This window comes from Helicoverpa zea, chromosome 3 (assembly GCF_022581195.2).
Source record: "Helicoverpa zea isolate HzStark_Cry1AcR chromosome 3, ilHelZeax1.1, whole genome shotgun sequence".
Lineage (NCBI taxonomy): Eukaryota > Metazoa > Arthropoda > Insecta > Lepidoptera > Noctuidae > Helicoverpa > Helicoverpa zea.
In genome coordinates this window covers 66,016-81,631 of record NC_061454.1, presented here as the reverse complement: position 1 = coordinate 81,631, position 15,616 = coordinate 66,016, and the positions used below count along the sequence as shown (strand labels likewise).

The window sequence follows — 15,616 nt, the reverse complement described above, 5'->3', positions numbered from 1 at the left end:
CGGGGGGGGGTGAGACGCGACTTGAATATATTCGTAGTGGAATTAATTGAAGCAATGTGCGAGATGGCCTGTGGCTGCTGGACGCTGGACACCGACGTAATAGCGCGGAGCGACCCCCCTTTGTAGCTGTCCTCCTTTAATTGATAACTATTCACGTAGTACTAAGCAACATCTATGCAAAAATCGTATTTTTGGTAGAGAGAAGAACATGTAGAAAGTGTTAAAATTACACACCTACAAATACCGCGAAGTAACGCCTGATTCTGTTGTTTATTTTAAGGAAGTCTACAGCGACTGTCGTCTGTGTACAACGTTTATAAAGCAACAATGTTAAGTGAATGTTACACATCACATTATTATAAAGATCAGCTGAAACTCGTCGAGCAGCTGGTGAGAGACGAGGACCTACAGCTGCCGGCACCTACACGCGATTATAAATTAAAAAAATCTTATAAAGTTAATGTTTCTGAAGAACTAATTTATAAAGTCGTTCGATGAAAGTAGTTCCGACACTAAGCCATAATCCACGCCTCGTCAGTTGGTCACTAGTGCATCGCACAATGCTCCGCGCGGGTCGCGGAGTGGGCGCAGCTCGCGCGCTCGGCAGCTCGCGCGCTCTAGCGTCGCGCCCAAATCCTCAACACATCATAACGAAACACTAAAGATAACAGTTCAACCCATCGCCTCCAAATAATTATCCGGCAGGTCTCGCGGCTTGCCTCTTTGTGTCCTCTTAATTGGCGCGCCTCGAGGCCTGCCTCGCCTCGCCTCGCCGGCCACTCAGGAAGAGCCTCGTTAATCCGCTCCTCGGGGCATCCCGCACCGAATTCTCTTTAATGAACAACATTATTAATTTTACCATGGGTTACTGTTAATTACATTACCTACTTATAATGTGTAGTTCAAATCAGTGTTCGCAACACCAGTGTAGCTCGTCGTTGTGTTAAACTTGCGAACTATCGCAGAACAAGGCATATTCTGCTTGCTGCGTTGCTAATGCCGCACACACGTAATGCCCACAAACACCAGTTACGCTGCCTATATTTATTTATGTGAGTATCAATTTACTTCATTTGGTAATTATTGGTGCTAACACTCGGTTATCTAGTAGGCTCCCCTTTCTTGTCGCATATTTTTAAGCCATGTATTCACTGAGAAACAATTGTTTATAAACACTGTTTCAGAAACAATATCTACGTGTTTCTGAAACAAATAATTTTGTTTCAGAAACATATAATTTTGTTTCTGTGGACGATGTGGTCGGCAAAGTTTCCGAAACATTGTTGCTGTAAACATCTACGTCATGTTTCAGAAACTGTGTATCTGAAACATTGTTTCCCAGTGAATACATGGCTTTAGCATATCATACTTTGACAAGGGTCTTTGTCAAAGGTGTCAACAATTCAAAACATTTATTTACGAATCTTATGTCTACTAAGGTAACAGCAGTTCTATGAGTAAGGAACCTTCGATATGATCTATAGGTGAATATGAGAAAGAGAGGCAGGCAGGGTTGGTCCGGCGACGCCACGCGTGTGCATCGTCACGGGTTGCGACACTTATCGGCGCTCGCTCCTCAACTCACGGCTCGCGCATGTCTTTAGGATTCAGAATTGCACTCAAGGGTTGACGGTCACAGAAGAGCAGAAATAAACTACTTCACGTCTACTCCATGATAATACCTTCTAGATCCATCCAAATTGCCATTGACTAATGTTAAACTAGTCGGCTAGCTGCGAGCGAGCGCTGCGCGAGCGCAGGGCCATCGGCGCGGGCGTCTGTCGCGATGCACCCGCGATCCAAAGTGTGCCGCGCTAGTACTGTAAGCACGCTCCTTCATCAATTCTAAAGTTAAAAGCAGTTGATCAATCATTCCGACATGGTTAATCTGCTGATGAACTGTTTGTACACAACTTCGCTAAATTGTTACTCAAACATTGGCTTGTGAACGACTATAATTAATAGAACGCTGGACACTCGTTTTTGACGTGACACTCAAAGTTCGACGCCAAAGGTTTGTAGCTATAGTCTATACAGTTTTTACAAACACCATATTCCTTAATTTATCAGAACAATTTAAGTTCACTGAAGCAGCTTGTCTCAACATTTCATTAAAGCAATGAAATCTCAAGGCGTTTTTCTGTATCTTCCAGCATTATGTAAATAATCCCAAACAGTAATAAAGCGGCTTTAAACCTGAATCCTTCGCAGACGTCGCGCGTCGGCCGGTGTGACGTCACGGAGCGCCGACGACGACAACGAATTAAAATCGGACTCGTCGCACTTAAATCCGTTTAGAGCTCTTAATGCGATACAGCGGACGACGCGTTTGTCCCGCACCGCGCCGCACCGCGCCGCGCCCGCGCCGCCTGCCGCCACAATATCATATTTACTATTTTCATCCGACGCGAATTACTTTTCATTTTCCGCTGCGAGGCTCTTTCGAACCGCTTGCTATCCTCAACTGGATTTATATAACTCGTTTCGTAAGTTTAAATGAAATTCAAACGGTGTGCGGCGCGGTGCGGCGCGGTGAGGCGCGGTGAGGCGCGGCAAGACGCTGCCGTTAATCGAATATGTCTTCTGTGCCAGATAAATGTAATTCGAATGTTTTATAGCGAGCTGAGCGCGCTGTCGCTCCGCGCGGGGATTGTACCAGCCTCGCGGTATACTGTCGATAACTATCACAGCTGTTCTTATCATATATTATTTTATCAGTTGCCCTGACTGCGGTTTACACCACAAAGGGAAGAAGTAATGTTTAGAAATATTAAATAAATATAGTTTTACTTTAATACAATTTTACTGTCAAAATGCATATTCCTAAGTGGGTTTTGTTATTGCTAACACAAAATTTCGGCACATTACACTTTCGCGTTATGCTAATATAATATTGATATTAAAATATTAGCTACTAGCCGTTTTCTCGCGGTTTCACCCGCGTCTCGTGGCAACTTCTTCCCGTACAGGGACAAAATATTAGCCTTGTTACTCGGAAATATTGAAGCTATCCAACAGTAAAATATATTTTCAAATTGGTTCAATAGTTTCGGATCCTTTACGTTATAAACAGACAAAGAAATGTTTCTTCTTTATTAAGTATATTAGTGCACAGATTTATATCTGGACGCGGAATGTGCGTGAGTAACAGATACAAGGGTGTGGCTGGGTGCAGCCGCCGGCGCGTGGTCGCGACGCGCGCTCACGTCTCACCACTTCATGTTAGTCATTTGTTCCGGCCTATTATTCTTCTCCGTTAATCTGAGCATCATTTTCAAACGTTCATTATTTTTTGACGAGGACTGAAATATTTTCAAGAGTAATGTGTGTGGCGCGAGGAACATGTAAATCAATCCGCGGCGACCTGATAAACGCGCTGCCGCCGTGCCGTGCCGCGCCGTGCCGTGCCGTGCCGCGCCCGTACCGTGCCGCGCCCGTACCGTGCCGCGCGTCAACATATCTATAATTTCCATACAAACTTTACCTCTTATTTTGAACCCAACATAATTGGGTATGTACTCCCCTATGTTCCGTCTTATTTCCTCTCTCATATACCCGTGTATGAGAGGGTATATAAGGGGAGTAGGTATATACCCGAGATGCATATACTCTCTAATGCTACTAAGTACCTACCTACTTTGCTCCCGCATTGGTGGCCCGGAAACCAGATTTAGGGTTTTCGGCCATATTGGATAGAAGTACCTACCCACAGCCCCATTGAGAGTCTGAATCCTATGAGCGTCCGGTCGCAACAATCAACAAAATGCAAAAGTGCAAAGTTACAATAAATTGTCGTTGTAACAATGGAGTAGTAACATTGAACCTCCCCCGCCTCCCCGCCTCCCCGCCCGCGAGCCGGCAGCGTCGCCCGCGCCGTGCGTGCGGTGTGCACGTGACCACACACGCGACTGTATGTAGTTACGATAAACGTTTTCACTTAGCTAAATAGGTACTCTACATGCACATAAATAAATAGCGGTACTTGTAAGTATGTGCACGCAACACCGGAGTTACATGGGCCGTGTAATTGTGTTATTTGTCTATATGCACCAAATCAGCGGCGCGAATGCGCACACGCAGCGCGCGCATGACCGTGACGTCACACTGCTCCTGCTGTCTGACACACACTTATTGAATACCTAGCTGTTTCCTGCAGTGTCACCTGTGTCCGTGGAAATATCTTCTCGAACCTGATAAAATACAGCCTTTGTCACCCGAGGATAGTGTAGCCTCCTAACAGTGAAAGATTTTTTAAATCTGTTCAGCAGCTTCAGGGCCTTTAGGGTACAAGAAAACAATCAGAAAACTATTTCCTCTTTATTATAATTATAAGACGTATAAACACAATGCATTAGAAGAGATGTTTCCGTGGCACAGGTATGGCAGGCACCGCTCGCGGCGCAACACGCCGGCGACAGAATGCAGCGCGCGACATAAAACTATTTGCTTCCGCGTCGTCCTCATTATAGCAAGAAAGCGTCTTCTTTTGTGTTTGTATTTATTTCTGTTTCCCAACAATAGCGCATTGTGACGCGGCGGACGCAATCAGCCGTCCCGCGCCGCGCACCACCCTCTAATAACTTTAAATGTTTCATATTGTTCATTACAACTGAATATATTATTATTTATAAGTGCTTACGAAAACTTAGATTAGGTACTTCATCAAACTATGCACGAGATCCAGTAACTATTGACACAACATGGCCCACTAATCGTAGGGAAAAACGAGACCCCATTTCTAGAAGATCGTCAAATTGAAGGAATTACTTATTGTAAAAGAAAAGTAGATTTTATAATTCGCAACATACACAGTAGAAATATGTAAGTATTAGCAAGTGTCAGAAGTGTGGCCAATACAGTAGCGGGTGTCGGCGCGGAAGCAGCAGCGTGTGCGGGCCCAGCAAGCTCAGCGGCAGCGCCCGCGCGCGCGCCAGCTGCCGCTGCAGCAGCGCGCCGTACAGCGCGTCCTGTCTGCTCCCCGCGCCGCCCGCCGGCAGCGACTGCCGGGACTGCACCGCCGGCAGCTCTACGTTATAAGTCTGCGGTTGCTCGTCGTTTATGGATGTTTCTGACTCAGGTGTAATTTTTATGGTAACTTTAAGTGTGTGTGGTGATTTTTTCTTGGAGCGTTTTGATTTTGTGGGTGTTGGAAGCACCTGTTCTGTGGTAGATGCCACGGTAGGAGGCGCGGTCACTCTTACCGTGGGTGGTAACGGGGGCGTGGTCGTGGTGGTGGTGGATGTTGTCGTCGCTGCAGTTGATGTCCATTCATTCCACTTGACATCGTTTGGCTCCGAGCCGGACGTCACAATTTCTGTGGAAACATGATCTTTGGAGCCTAGTTCCTTGGAGCCGTCCGTGGACCTGGTGTCGGCGTGGTGCACCGACGTGGTGGCGAGGTGCGGCGCGAGCGTGGCGGTGTCGGACGCATCGGGCGGCACGCAGTGCACGGTGACGTTGACTGCGGCGCTGTCGGACAGGTTGCCGGGGCGGTGCACGCGCGCCGTCAGCGCGTCGCTCATGGACACGTTGGGCGGCGCGTCGGCGTCACACACCACCATCTCGACGCCGGTGATAGTCGCATCGCGGCACGACGGCGGGACCTGCGGAGCGACGTCGCGTTACTCACGGGGCGGGGTGCGGGGGCTGGAGGGGCGGGGGGGGGGTACTCACGGGCACGCGGACAGTCCAGTCGGCGAGGCCGGGGCCCAGCCGCGTCTGCACCAGGCGCTGCGCGGCGCCCGTCGGGTGACCTGCGCGCGACACAACACTATGCTAGAGTGGCAAGCACGCAGCAAGCAAGCAGGTACGGTATACTTAAATTGAGGGAGAGTCATGGAGGTCATGACTCCAATGGGCTGGGTCCAGGTTCTAGGTCGGCTTATTGTTAAAGATGTTGAACGTTATGTTTTGTTTAATTTTTGTCACATTAAGTATACATTAATTTAGTTAGTACTGGCTTCTGCCAGCGACTTCGTCCGCGTTAGATTCGGACTTTGTGCAAAAAGAGGAAGAAATAATAAACACCAGCCTATCCAATTATCTACATCTATGCGGACCTACTACTTCTTCACCTAAAGTTAAACGTAATAGACAAATATAATCAGAAAGCTCTGAACTGTTAAGCTATCGAGAGTTACACGTGTTATTGTGAGCCAACCATAAAAGATAGACATACGGTGTCATGATATATTTTTTACATAATTTTAAGGAGAACATTTCCGTGATACATGGTTTCTGTGTAGCTTTAACCATTATGCTGCACACGCGACGGAAGCTTAAAAAATGAAGTAACTTCTCCCGTTTTCCCAACATTTCCCTTCACTGCTCTGATCCTATTGATCGTAGCGTGATGAAAAGTATCCTATAACCTGCCCAGGAATATGAAGAATAATTGTACCAAGTTTCGTCAAAATCCGTCAAGTAGTTTTTGTTTCTATAACGAACATACAGACAGACAGACAGACAAACAGACAGACAAAAACCGTTTTGTTTTGGAAACTTTGACAAAGCAGCCCAGAGCCTGAAAGTTGGTGATTGACACACCCGTGCATCGGAAAGAACATAAATGTAGGTCCGGTCGTCTCGGATTACCATCTCATGGGACTATGAGTAGGAAGGAATAATGAGTGCACCTTTGTCTGCGCAAATGCGCCTAAACTATATATGCAGGACATATTGGCGGCTTTCGTCATCAAGTATTTGGTAACAAATTAACTAATTAGTATACTTGTGTCTGCGCAAATGCTCGTGCACTGCTGGCTGATCTCGTTATAAGAGAACAGTTTACCTATCTGTTTAGTTGTCAACTATACCCGTCTGCTCCGACTTTCGGTTCACTCGTCCAGACAGTCTGGCGAAGTGGACCGAGACGTTACGCATCGAATCAATTGCGGATGGATGAAGTGGCGATAGATCACAGGTACAATTTGCGATCCACGGATGCCCTTCAAATTGAAGAGTAAAATATGCAAATTTAAATATGTATGAATAAAACATAATTAGACCTGTCGTTCTGAAAGGATCTGAGTGTTGGGTACTGAAAAAGAGGGATGAGAAGCAAACTGACCGTAATGAGCGACGCCACAGTTGTCGGGCAGAGCGACGGCGAGCGCGGCGCACGAGGCGAGCGCGAGCAGCACTCCCGGCGCGCTACACATGCTGCGGCGCTGTGCCGGCCGCCGCCGTAGCCGCCCGTGCCCAATCGCGACACGCCTGCTCGCCAACACAGCAATTACTCGCATTTAACGAACACCCTATACATATACCTTAATTTGACCATTTACACTTTGTGACTATATCATTAAATAACGTAAGTAGTAAACAGAAACACGTAGGCACAATTACGGAATAAAAGCAAACCATAAACACATCTAAATTCGTCAACTTGTGAACATAGGCCACCTTGTTGGTCTTCTCGGGCACCTGTCAGTATCTCCGATTCGATATCATTTCAAATTCCGAGCATAAGGGAAGGTGCATACATATCTGACGGGAACTGCGTCGAGCGTATCGTAAATGTATGCACTAACGCATCATCGGTTAGGTGTGAATGATTAAATGTTTTAAGTATCGAATATTTGTCTGTTTTGGCGTTAAACGACCGATAATACGCGACACATGTCTAGTCGGATATGATCCTTCCCTTAACCTTCTAATAGGAAGTGGAGAGACTTTAAGCTTTATAACGGGGCACTTTAGGCCTTCAGACTGCATTTCAGAGCCTATAGTCAGCACCGATGGCTTACACATTCATTACCTAAATACTAATAAAAATCTTAAGGTATTAAGATATTAAGACATGTTTAAGTTTCCGAGTTTTTTATGTTCTAGCTAGAGTTTGCTTAAATGATACTAGGATCTGTCAATCACATACGGCAAATGATGGTCCTTGAGATAAAGCTGTTGGGGGCCCAACGCATTCTGTCTTTGCTGTGGATTTCACCGTGAACTGGACGCTTAATCACACTGTGACTTTTGAGGTGGAATGCCCTCGGCCTTGGATCGCGGCTGAAGCTGTGGAGGTCCGTGTGGCGTCGCCGGCGGGGTCTGGTCTGGCGCGAGGCGGCGCAGCGTGGTGAACAGCCGGTCGATGTCCTGCTGCTGCAGCGCCAGCTCGCGGCGCAGCTCCTCCAGCGACAGCCGCAGCGCCAGCCAGCGCGACTCCTCCTCCAGCACCTGCGCACACGCTTGCTCACTGCCGCACACGCTTGCTCACTGCCGCGCACACGCTTGCTCACTGCCGCGCACACGCTTGCTCACTGCCGCGCACACGCTAGCTCACTGCCGCACACGCTTGCTCACTGCCGCGCACACGCTTGCTCACTGCCGCACACGCAACTTTTATATTTGTTTGTTAACTATACGAACCTTGTCCTCCTGCTTGATCGCTTGTCTGTTTACTTCCAGAACAACGATAAGACCACCCAAGGCGAATACTGCTGCTTCACCTGACAAGTAAGCTCACTTGTAACTATTTCCGAACTTGGTAGCTTCTGCAACGCAGACCACCTGGGCTCGCATTGTGTTTATCTAAAGGTATGGAGTATCTAAAGTAATAAAGTAAATAAGTAATCTAGAGTATCTAAAGGAGAATGAACAAATAAATACATATACATATATGAAATCCGTCTACACTTTATCCTCTTTCTTTCTAGAAGTGTTAATTTTCTCACAAAAACCCAGGTTTTGGAGTATTTGGACAAAAAACGGAGATAACCTAAAAATCACGTACCTAACTACCCAGAACTTTAACAATAAGTCCTCACATTTCCGCATTACCACCGGTATCGATTAACATTAAATAGAATCAAGCATCGACATGATTACAGTACACAAAATAATTCAAAAATACAACATAATATTTGTATTAAAGAATATTTGTATTTGTAACATATATAGAACTAGCTGGTGCCCGCGACTTCGTCTGCGCAGGTTTAGTATTTCGAACAATATGTTTACAAATTGTAGCCTATGTGTTATTCTGATGTATAAGCTATATTATTGTAAAATTTCATTAAAATCCATTCAGTAGTTTTTGCGTGAAAGAGTAACAAACATCCATACATCCATACATACAAACTTTCGCGTTTATAATATTAGTAGGATTCTGGTGAATCAAAATAGTAACGGTCGCCACAGTGCAGGCGTCTGTCAATATGCCCTGACAGTTTGTATTTGCGTGATACGGAACACAAATAAGTATTATTTTAACAGAATTATGAAATATAAAATATAAGAGTTATGTATGTTTTTATAAAGAATTATTTTACTATCATAAATAATGATTTAGGTATATTATTATATCAACACGACGAATCCTTGGCTAAAGGCTTATACATACTTACGTAAGTATGTAGTACAAACGATGAGAACGAAACGTCGATCGTAATCTGATACGGAAATATCTAGCAATCGTTAATTTTCTCTTTTACTTAAAAAGAAAATCCTGATGGGAAAACAAAGTTTTTTGAAGTGAAAAGCTTGTAAGAAATAATTTCTCTGTTATTTTGATTTTCGTTTTTGAAAGATTACTAGACGTATTTTGGTCATTCTCCTTCATATTTCAGCGAACTGTTATGATTGTCAAAACGTTCAACATCATCATGTACAAGTGATTGCATTGTCGTTGTTCCGTAGAATATTTCGTGATATCGATTGAGTACAAGCATGCGAGTGGGGTACCGAGGATGTTGGCGCCGGTGTCGAGCGCGGCCTGGTCGGAGATGGAGGGCAGGTCGCGCGGCGGCCGCAGCGCCAGCGACCACAGCCGGAAGCGCAGCTCGGCCGCGTGGAAGCAGCGCCCCGCGCGCCGCACGCCGCGCCGCACCACGGGGCTGTGCACCGCGTACCTCTGCCGCACACGGTGCCATATACTCACTCAACTATTACACATACACTACAATACATTTCCTAAATATAGTAAATATCACAATGAAAGCTACAGGGTACAGGTGATGCAGTGGGCGCACCTTGATCCGTTGTGCGACGGGCACGCTGAGCTGGCGCGCCAGCAGCGTGCCGAGCCGGAACAGCGGGAACCGCCCGAGCTGCGCCATGCCGCGCCGCCTTAGACCAACATCGCATATATCGCACCAAACCGGATACCTATATGTAGATACTGTGCAAAATACTATTTCGCCACAAAGAAATGTGATTTGAAAACAAAAGTAAATAAAGCGCCTGTGAGATCGGCAGTGTCACGGCACTGTGGCGAACTTCATGCGCTTTGACATGGCTTTGACATGGCTTTGACAAGTAACCACACCGATCACGTCACAAACACGTCACTTCAACGTACTATTTTTTTAAAATAAACCTTTACTTAAATATAGAGGTCAGTGTTTACTATCAACAACCAACAGACATCTATGACCCAAAGTCTATGGGCCATCTATACAGAGTGTGTCGTATCTATATAATCACATTAAATCCTATCAAACATAATTTATGATATTCTATGGTAAAAAAATAACCTTATCCATTCAATGGTTTAGCCATTTTTCGTTTTTATAATTTACAACATCACATGTAAAGCAGAGAAGAAAAGATGAGAAGTAGAGGATTGTCATGGTATGAGCATATAATGAGGATATAATGATGGAGGGATGATATGCATGCAACAAAGTGTGCGCTAAGTATGAATGTAGATGGATGGAGAGGAAGAGGAAGACCTAAGAAAAGATGGATGGATTGCCTGAAAGATTACATGAATAGGAAGGAAGTGAGTGTCAGTATGACGATTGACAGGGGAAAATGGAAAAGAATGACATATTGCGCCGTCCCCAAGTAAAATTGGGAACAGGGCAGGAGAGAAAAGATATGTAAAGCAGAGATGAAGTTGGGAGTATCGAATGTTTAGACCAGTTGACAGCTGTCAGTTTTCAAGAGAGAATTTCAGTTGTTTGTAATGACTGACTCATAAATGGTGTTCTAATTCTAAAACTTAATTTTTATACTACATACTATACTAATATTATAAAGCTGAAGAGTTTGTTTGTTTGTTTGAACGCGCTAATCTCAGGAACTACTGGTCCGATTTGAAAAATTCTTTCAGGTTTAGATAGCCCATATACTTTTTATACGGGTTCGTGCAGTGGTTTCCACGGGATGCGGGTGAAACCGCTGGCAGAAGCTAGTATTGAATAAAATGAAATTACTGGCGATTTAATCGCTTGAACAAAATCTAATGTTAAGTCAAAAAACGTTTACCTAATTTGGTCCTACGCAGAACTCTCTACGGTCGTGTAGGATTGCCGATCCATCGGGCTATATTATGAGAGAAAACTTATGCTGTAAGATAACTATTTCTTTTTAAAGTCTATTTAAAGTTATTTCCGGTTCTTTTCTATTCCTATTCCTTCGACGACAATGAGTGGGATAGATCGTCGAAGGAGCTTCTATACTCATTTGGCATTGGCATGCAAATGCTTTTGCACTACCAGCCGTCGTGGCCGAGATCGCCCTTGGACACCATCACATATATAAACAACGGATTTCCTTTCTCCATTTTCATACTTAAATAGATAATGGAACTCCAAATTAAAATTTAGTTTACCGAGGTACCTTCACTCATTTAAACACTCTGTGTTGAGAAAGTAAGTTACAATACTATTAATTTGTTAATTTTTATTTTTATTTCCTACATATGATATATTACTTCTGAAATTATATAAAAAAGTCACAAAACTAATTTACCTAGATTAGATATAATTCCTCTTCCATATATCTTAATATGTATAATACGTATGTAATATCTAAGATTTATTCTGTTCCCTAAGTTATCAAAACCTGCCATGCCGCGGTCAATTAACATTAGGCGTAAATCTAGATCAAATTGTTGCTTTACTTTATGATTTTACTGATGATAATGATGATTTGCGGTAAATATTAAATCACTTACCCTTTTTATTTTGCCATTTAAACCCCTTCCGGGTGTACGCGTACTTTTGTAACAACCTGACAGCACGACAGCAGAACTGTCAATGTTTCATTTTCAGGTTCCAGTTTATATGAGTTGTGTTGCTCTTTGATATTTCTTTTAGTTTTTATACATAGATATTATTTTGATACTTATATAAAAGAGTAATAAGTAGATAAAAATATGGATTTGAATTATGTTTACTCGGTGAAGCGGGCAGCAATGGGTCGGCAGATCATGTTCTGCGAGCAACCCACGGAGATGTGCGACAGCGTGCGGCCCGACGCGGTCGAGGCGCGCCAGTACGTGCTGCGCAACCCCGTGCACCGGCTGACGCAGCACGCGCCGCGCTACTCGCACTGCCTCGTCAACACCGAGCGGTGCGTACCCCGGCCTCGCCACCCATGCCAGCAACACGCGCGCTCACCACGCGCTCTGTCCGCAGGGCCGAGTACAGCTGCAGCGGCGCCAACCACGCGGAGGGCGGCTGGCCGCGGGACATCAACATTAACGACCCCGAGGCCACGCAGAGGTATCGCCGCAAGCTCGAGAAGGACGACGGCTACGTTCGCTGCATCGCCAATCTGACTCCGGTGAGCCTAAACCCCTTCGAACCCCTTCGACACCTCGTACTGTTTGTACCGCGATGGTGGAGAAATTACTGATTATTTATTTATTTTCTAGGGCCTAGAACACTATATCTTTCAAAACAACGCAATCGACATGTATCAAACGTATTACTCAGAGTTTGATGAACTACCGAAACTGGAGCAAATGGACTGCCGGACTGTAAATATCTTCCGCGATAACCCGTCAAGCGGTGACCGCCGGCCCGTGAGCTCTATCTGTTGGCATCCCGAGGGTGGGCAGAAGCTCGCGGTATCATACGTCAACGTAGACATGGACCAAAACGCGCGGTCATCCGTCGAAGCTTACATATGGGACGTGGAGAACCCGAACAAGCCCGAGATGGAGATCAAGCCACCATGCCCCTTGCTGGACCTGCAGTACAACCCGAAGGAAGGCGCGGTGCTGGCAGGCGCGCTCATGAACGGCCAGGTGGCGGCGTGGGACACGCGGACCCCGCTCGCGCCGGCGCTGCTGTGTCCGCCGCACGTGGCGCACCGGGACGCCGTGCGCAGCGTGCTCTTCATCAACGCCAAGTCCGGCATGGAGTTCTTCTCTGGCGGCACCGACGGCGCCGTCAAGTGGTGGGACATCCGCAACTTCAACGAACCCACCGACGAAATCATTTTAGATCTGGTGAAGCTCAACGAGTCCCAATCGCTTTCCAACGCCAAGGGCGTCAGCGCGCTCGAGTTCGAGAGTACGATACCTACGAGATACATGTTGGGTACCGAGGACGGATTGGTCATCACCGGCAATCGTAAAGGCAAGACTTTACCGGAGAAACTCCCTGGCAAAGTATGTACCAACTAGATTTAAAACACCGAATTTTAATTATACCCATAATTCTACCCATTACTAAAAACGACATTTGTAAGACCTTATTTGCACACAGTAGTTGCATCTGCAAATAATCAGAGGTCGGTTATGTTTGGGGGCACACATAAATGTTTTCCAGTTCGAGGCGCACGTGGGGGTGGTGAGGCGCGTGGAGCGCAACCCCAGCTACCCGAAGAACTTCCTGACGGTGGGCGACTACACGGCGCGCGTGTGGAGCGAGGACTGCCGCGAGTCCGCCATCATGTGGACGCAGCAGGACCGCTGCTGCATCACGGACGGCGCCTGGAGCCCCACGCGGCCCTCGCTGCTCATGCTGTGCAAGTGGAGCGGCGTGCTGTGCATGTGGGACCTGCTGCGGCGCCAGCACGAGCCCGTGCTCAACATGCAGGTCTGCGACGAAGCCTTAGTCTACGTGCGCCCGCACGATGCTGTGAGTGTTTCACACACTTTTCTGTTTTTAGTAAATCATATAGTTTCACAGTTAATATAAGGTGACAGCACCTTTTTTGCAGTTAGAGGAAGCACTTAACGTAATCAATCTTGATACGACTTTTTACACAATTACATCTAAAAAAAGTACTTATACCTACTGCTTAAAATTAGGTTTCAACTGAACAACTAATAGTGATTATTGTTTTAAACATAGATTTTTAGGCACATTTTATTTTGAAATGTAATTAAGAGTAGTATAGGTAAGTGCGTAGTACAAGGGAGTACAGAGACGGCGTGCTTGCATGCAGGGCGCGCTGGTGGCGTCGGGCAGCAGCGCGGGCAGCGTGTTCCTGCTGGAGCTGTCGCGCAACCTGGTGGAGGCCGAGCCGCACGACCGCCTGCACCTCACAGCGCTGCTGGAGCGCGAGAGCAGGCGCGAGCGCATCCTGGAGGCGCGCCTGCGCGAGATCCGCCTCAAGCAGCGCCAGGCGGAGGAGGCGAGCCCGGCTCCCTCGCTCGCCTCGCTGGACGCGCCGCCCGAGGACCTGCACCACCTCGCCGCCGACTACTTCGCGCAGGTCAAGAAGGAGCACGCCGCGCTCTAGCCGCCGCCTGCCCGCCGCGCCGCCTGCCCGTCGCCTGCCCGTCGCCTGCCCGCCGCCTCGATACTAAGCTTATTATTCTTATTACGGTATATCGTTTCATTTTTATATGAGTTTTTAATTTGTAGAGGTATACAAGTTTTTGTAAACAATTACATACATTCGAATGCCTGTAATGTATTACCCCAATGTAATTATATGCAATATACATAGTTTTACTTTTTTATCCTTAATATATAACTTCTACTTATTCTATTGTCTTATTGGAAACAATCATAGCATTTCACTCATCGCTATCTACATATTTTTATTTTTATATTTATAAACACAGTTTAAGACGCTGACAGCAGCCAAAACAATACATATAGGTACGAAATAAATAGAAGTCTCGTGACGGGGAGTTCGTAACGTTCGCAACATAATATAAAGTAACTAGCTGATCCCGCGAACTGTCTGCACCTGCCCTGGACCTCTACAAACATTTTAAAACCAAAATCAGTGCAGCCATTTTCGTCAGACTAAGGAATAGCAATTTATTTTATTATAAGATAACTTTAAAATAATTTGAGTAGCCAAAAATAAAAATCAACTAAGTTCTCTATTTACATATGGATACGTTAATGTTATAAATTTTATCAATGTACCTTGATAAGGAAAACAGACATTTTTGTTAGAAGATCATTTTAAGAAGTTAGTTATAAATTGTTTTGTATCAAGTGATAGTTATAGCCATCTCGTGAGATCCAAAATAATCGGCTCCAGACTACATCTAGGACAGGCTGGTCAGACGACTATACTTACATACGCCTTCACTCTGAGGACATACGACCTGCTGGACCAAAAGCATCTTCGTATAATCTTTTAAAGCAATCAGTATACTGTTGCTTCAACTGTGTTCTTATTTTATGACAAACTAGCCGTTTCTCGGATTTCACCTACATCCCAGGAAACTTCTTCGCATACTAGGATAAAATATGGACAATGGCAGCCGGGATACCTGCAAATAATGTAGCTTCCCAACAGGGAAAGTATTGTTCAAAAGGGGTTCGGAAGTTTCGAACCTTTCAGGATACATAAAGCCATACAGGCATATTATACATAAAGGCAAAAGCAAAGCAATTAAACGCTGAGATATTTTTTTAATAGGGGGAAGCATTCGTTACCTATGTTCTAAACATAAATGAATGTCACTCAA

General features: G+C 45.6%; 2 protein-coding genes and 1 pseudogene across 2 annotated transcripts; 1 reads left to right on the top strand and 2 right to left on the bottom strand.

Moving 5' to 3' along the window:
• Nucleotides 1-4,838: 4,838 nt before the first annotated feature.
• On the bottom strand, nt 4,839-7,922 carry LOC124646281 (annotated as a pseudogene).
• A 32-nt stretch (nt 7,923-7,954) lies between these two features.
• Nucleotides 7,955-10,058, bottom strand: LOC124646282 (putative OPA3-like protein CG13603). Its single transcript, XM_047186399.1, has 4 exons — nt 9,972-10,058; nt 9,685-9,853; nt 8,371-8,450; nt 7,955-8,178 (listed from the first exon to the last, which is right to left on the bottom strand). The coding sequence occupies exons 1-4, from the start codon at nt 10,056-10,058 to the stop codon at nt 7,960-7,962; spliced, it is 555 nt and encodes a 184-aa protein (XP_047042355.1). The 3' UTR covers nt 7,955-7,959.
• A 2,045-nt stretch (nt 10,059-12,103) lies between these two features.
• Nucleotides 12,104-14,433, top strand: LOC124646115 (dynein intermediate chain 3, ciliary-like). The gene is made up of 5 exons (XM_047186190.1): nt 12,104-12,300; nt 12,366-12,513; nt 12,605-13,345; nt 13,506-13,817; nt 14,128-14,433. Exons 1-5 carry the CDS (start codon nt 12,104-12,106, stop codon nt 14,422-14,424), a joined length of 1,695 nt encoding a protein of 564 aa, XP_047042146.1. The 3' UTR covers nt 14,425-14,433.
• The last annotated feature ends 1,183 nt before the right edge of the window (nt 14,434-15,616 follow it).

What these genes read in the sequence shown, in the direction of transcription:
- LOC124646282 (XM_047186399.1), bottom strand. Translation starts at nt 10,058, where the DNA reads ATGGCGCAGCTCGGGCGGTTCCCGCTGTTCCGGCTCGGCACGCTGCTG. An exon ending in CCGTCGCACAACGGATCAAG is followed by an intron (nt 9,854 to 9,971) that starts GTGCGCCCACTG and finishes CGTGTGCGGCAG; the next exon opens with AGGTACGCGGTGCACAGCCC. An exon ending in CGATCAAGCAGGAGGACAAG is followed by an intron (nt 8,179 to 8,370) that starts GTTCGTATAGTT and finishes GCGTGTGCGCAG; the next exon opens with GTGCTGGAGGAGGAGTCGCG.
- LOC124646115 (XM_047186190.1), top strand. Translation starts at nt 12,104, where the DNA reads ATGGATTTGAATTATGTTTACTCGGTGAAGCGGGCAGCAATGGGTCGG. An exon ending in TGCCTCGTCAACACCGAGCG is followed by an intron (nt 12,301 to 12,365) that starts GTGCGTACCCCG and finishes CTCTGTCCGCAG; the next exon opens with GGCCGAGTACAGCTGCAGCG. An exon ending in ACGTGCGCCCGCACGATGCT is followed by an intron (nt 13,818 to 14,127) that starts GTGAGTGTTTCA and finishes GCTTGCATGCAG; the next exon opens with GGCGCGCTGGTGGCGTCGGG.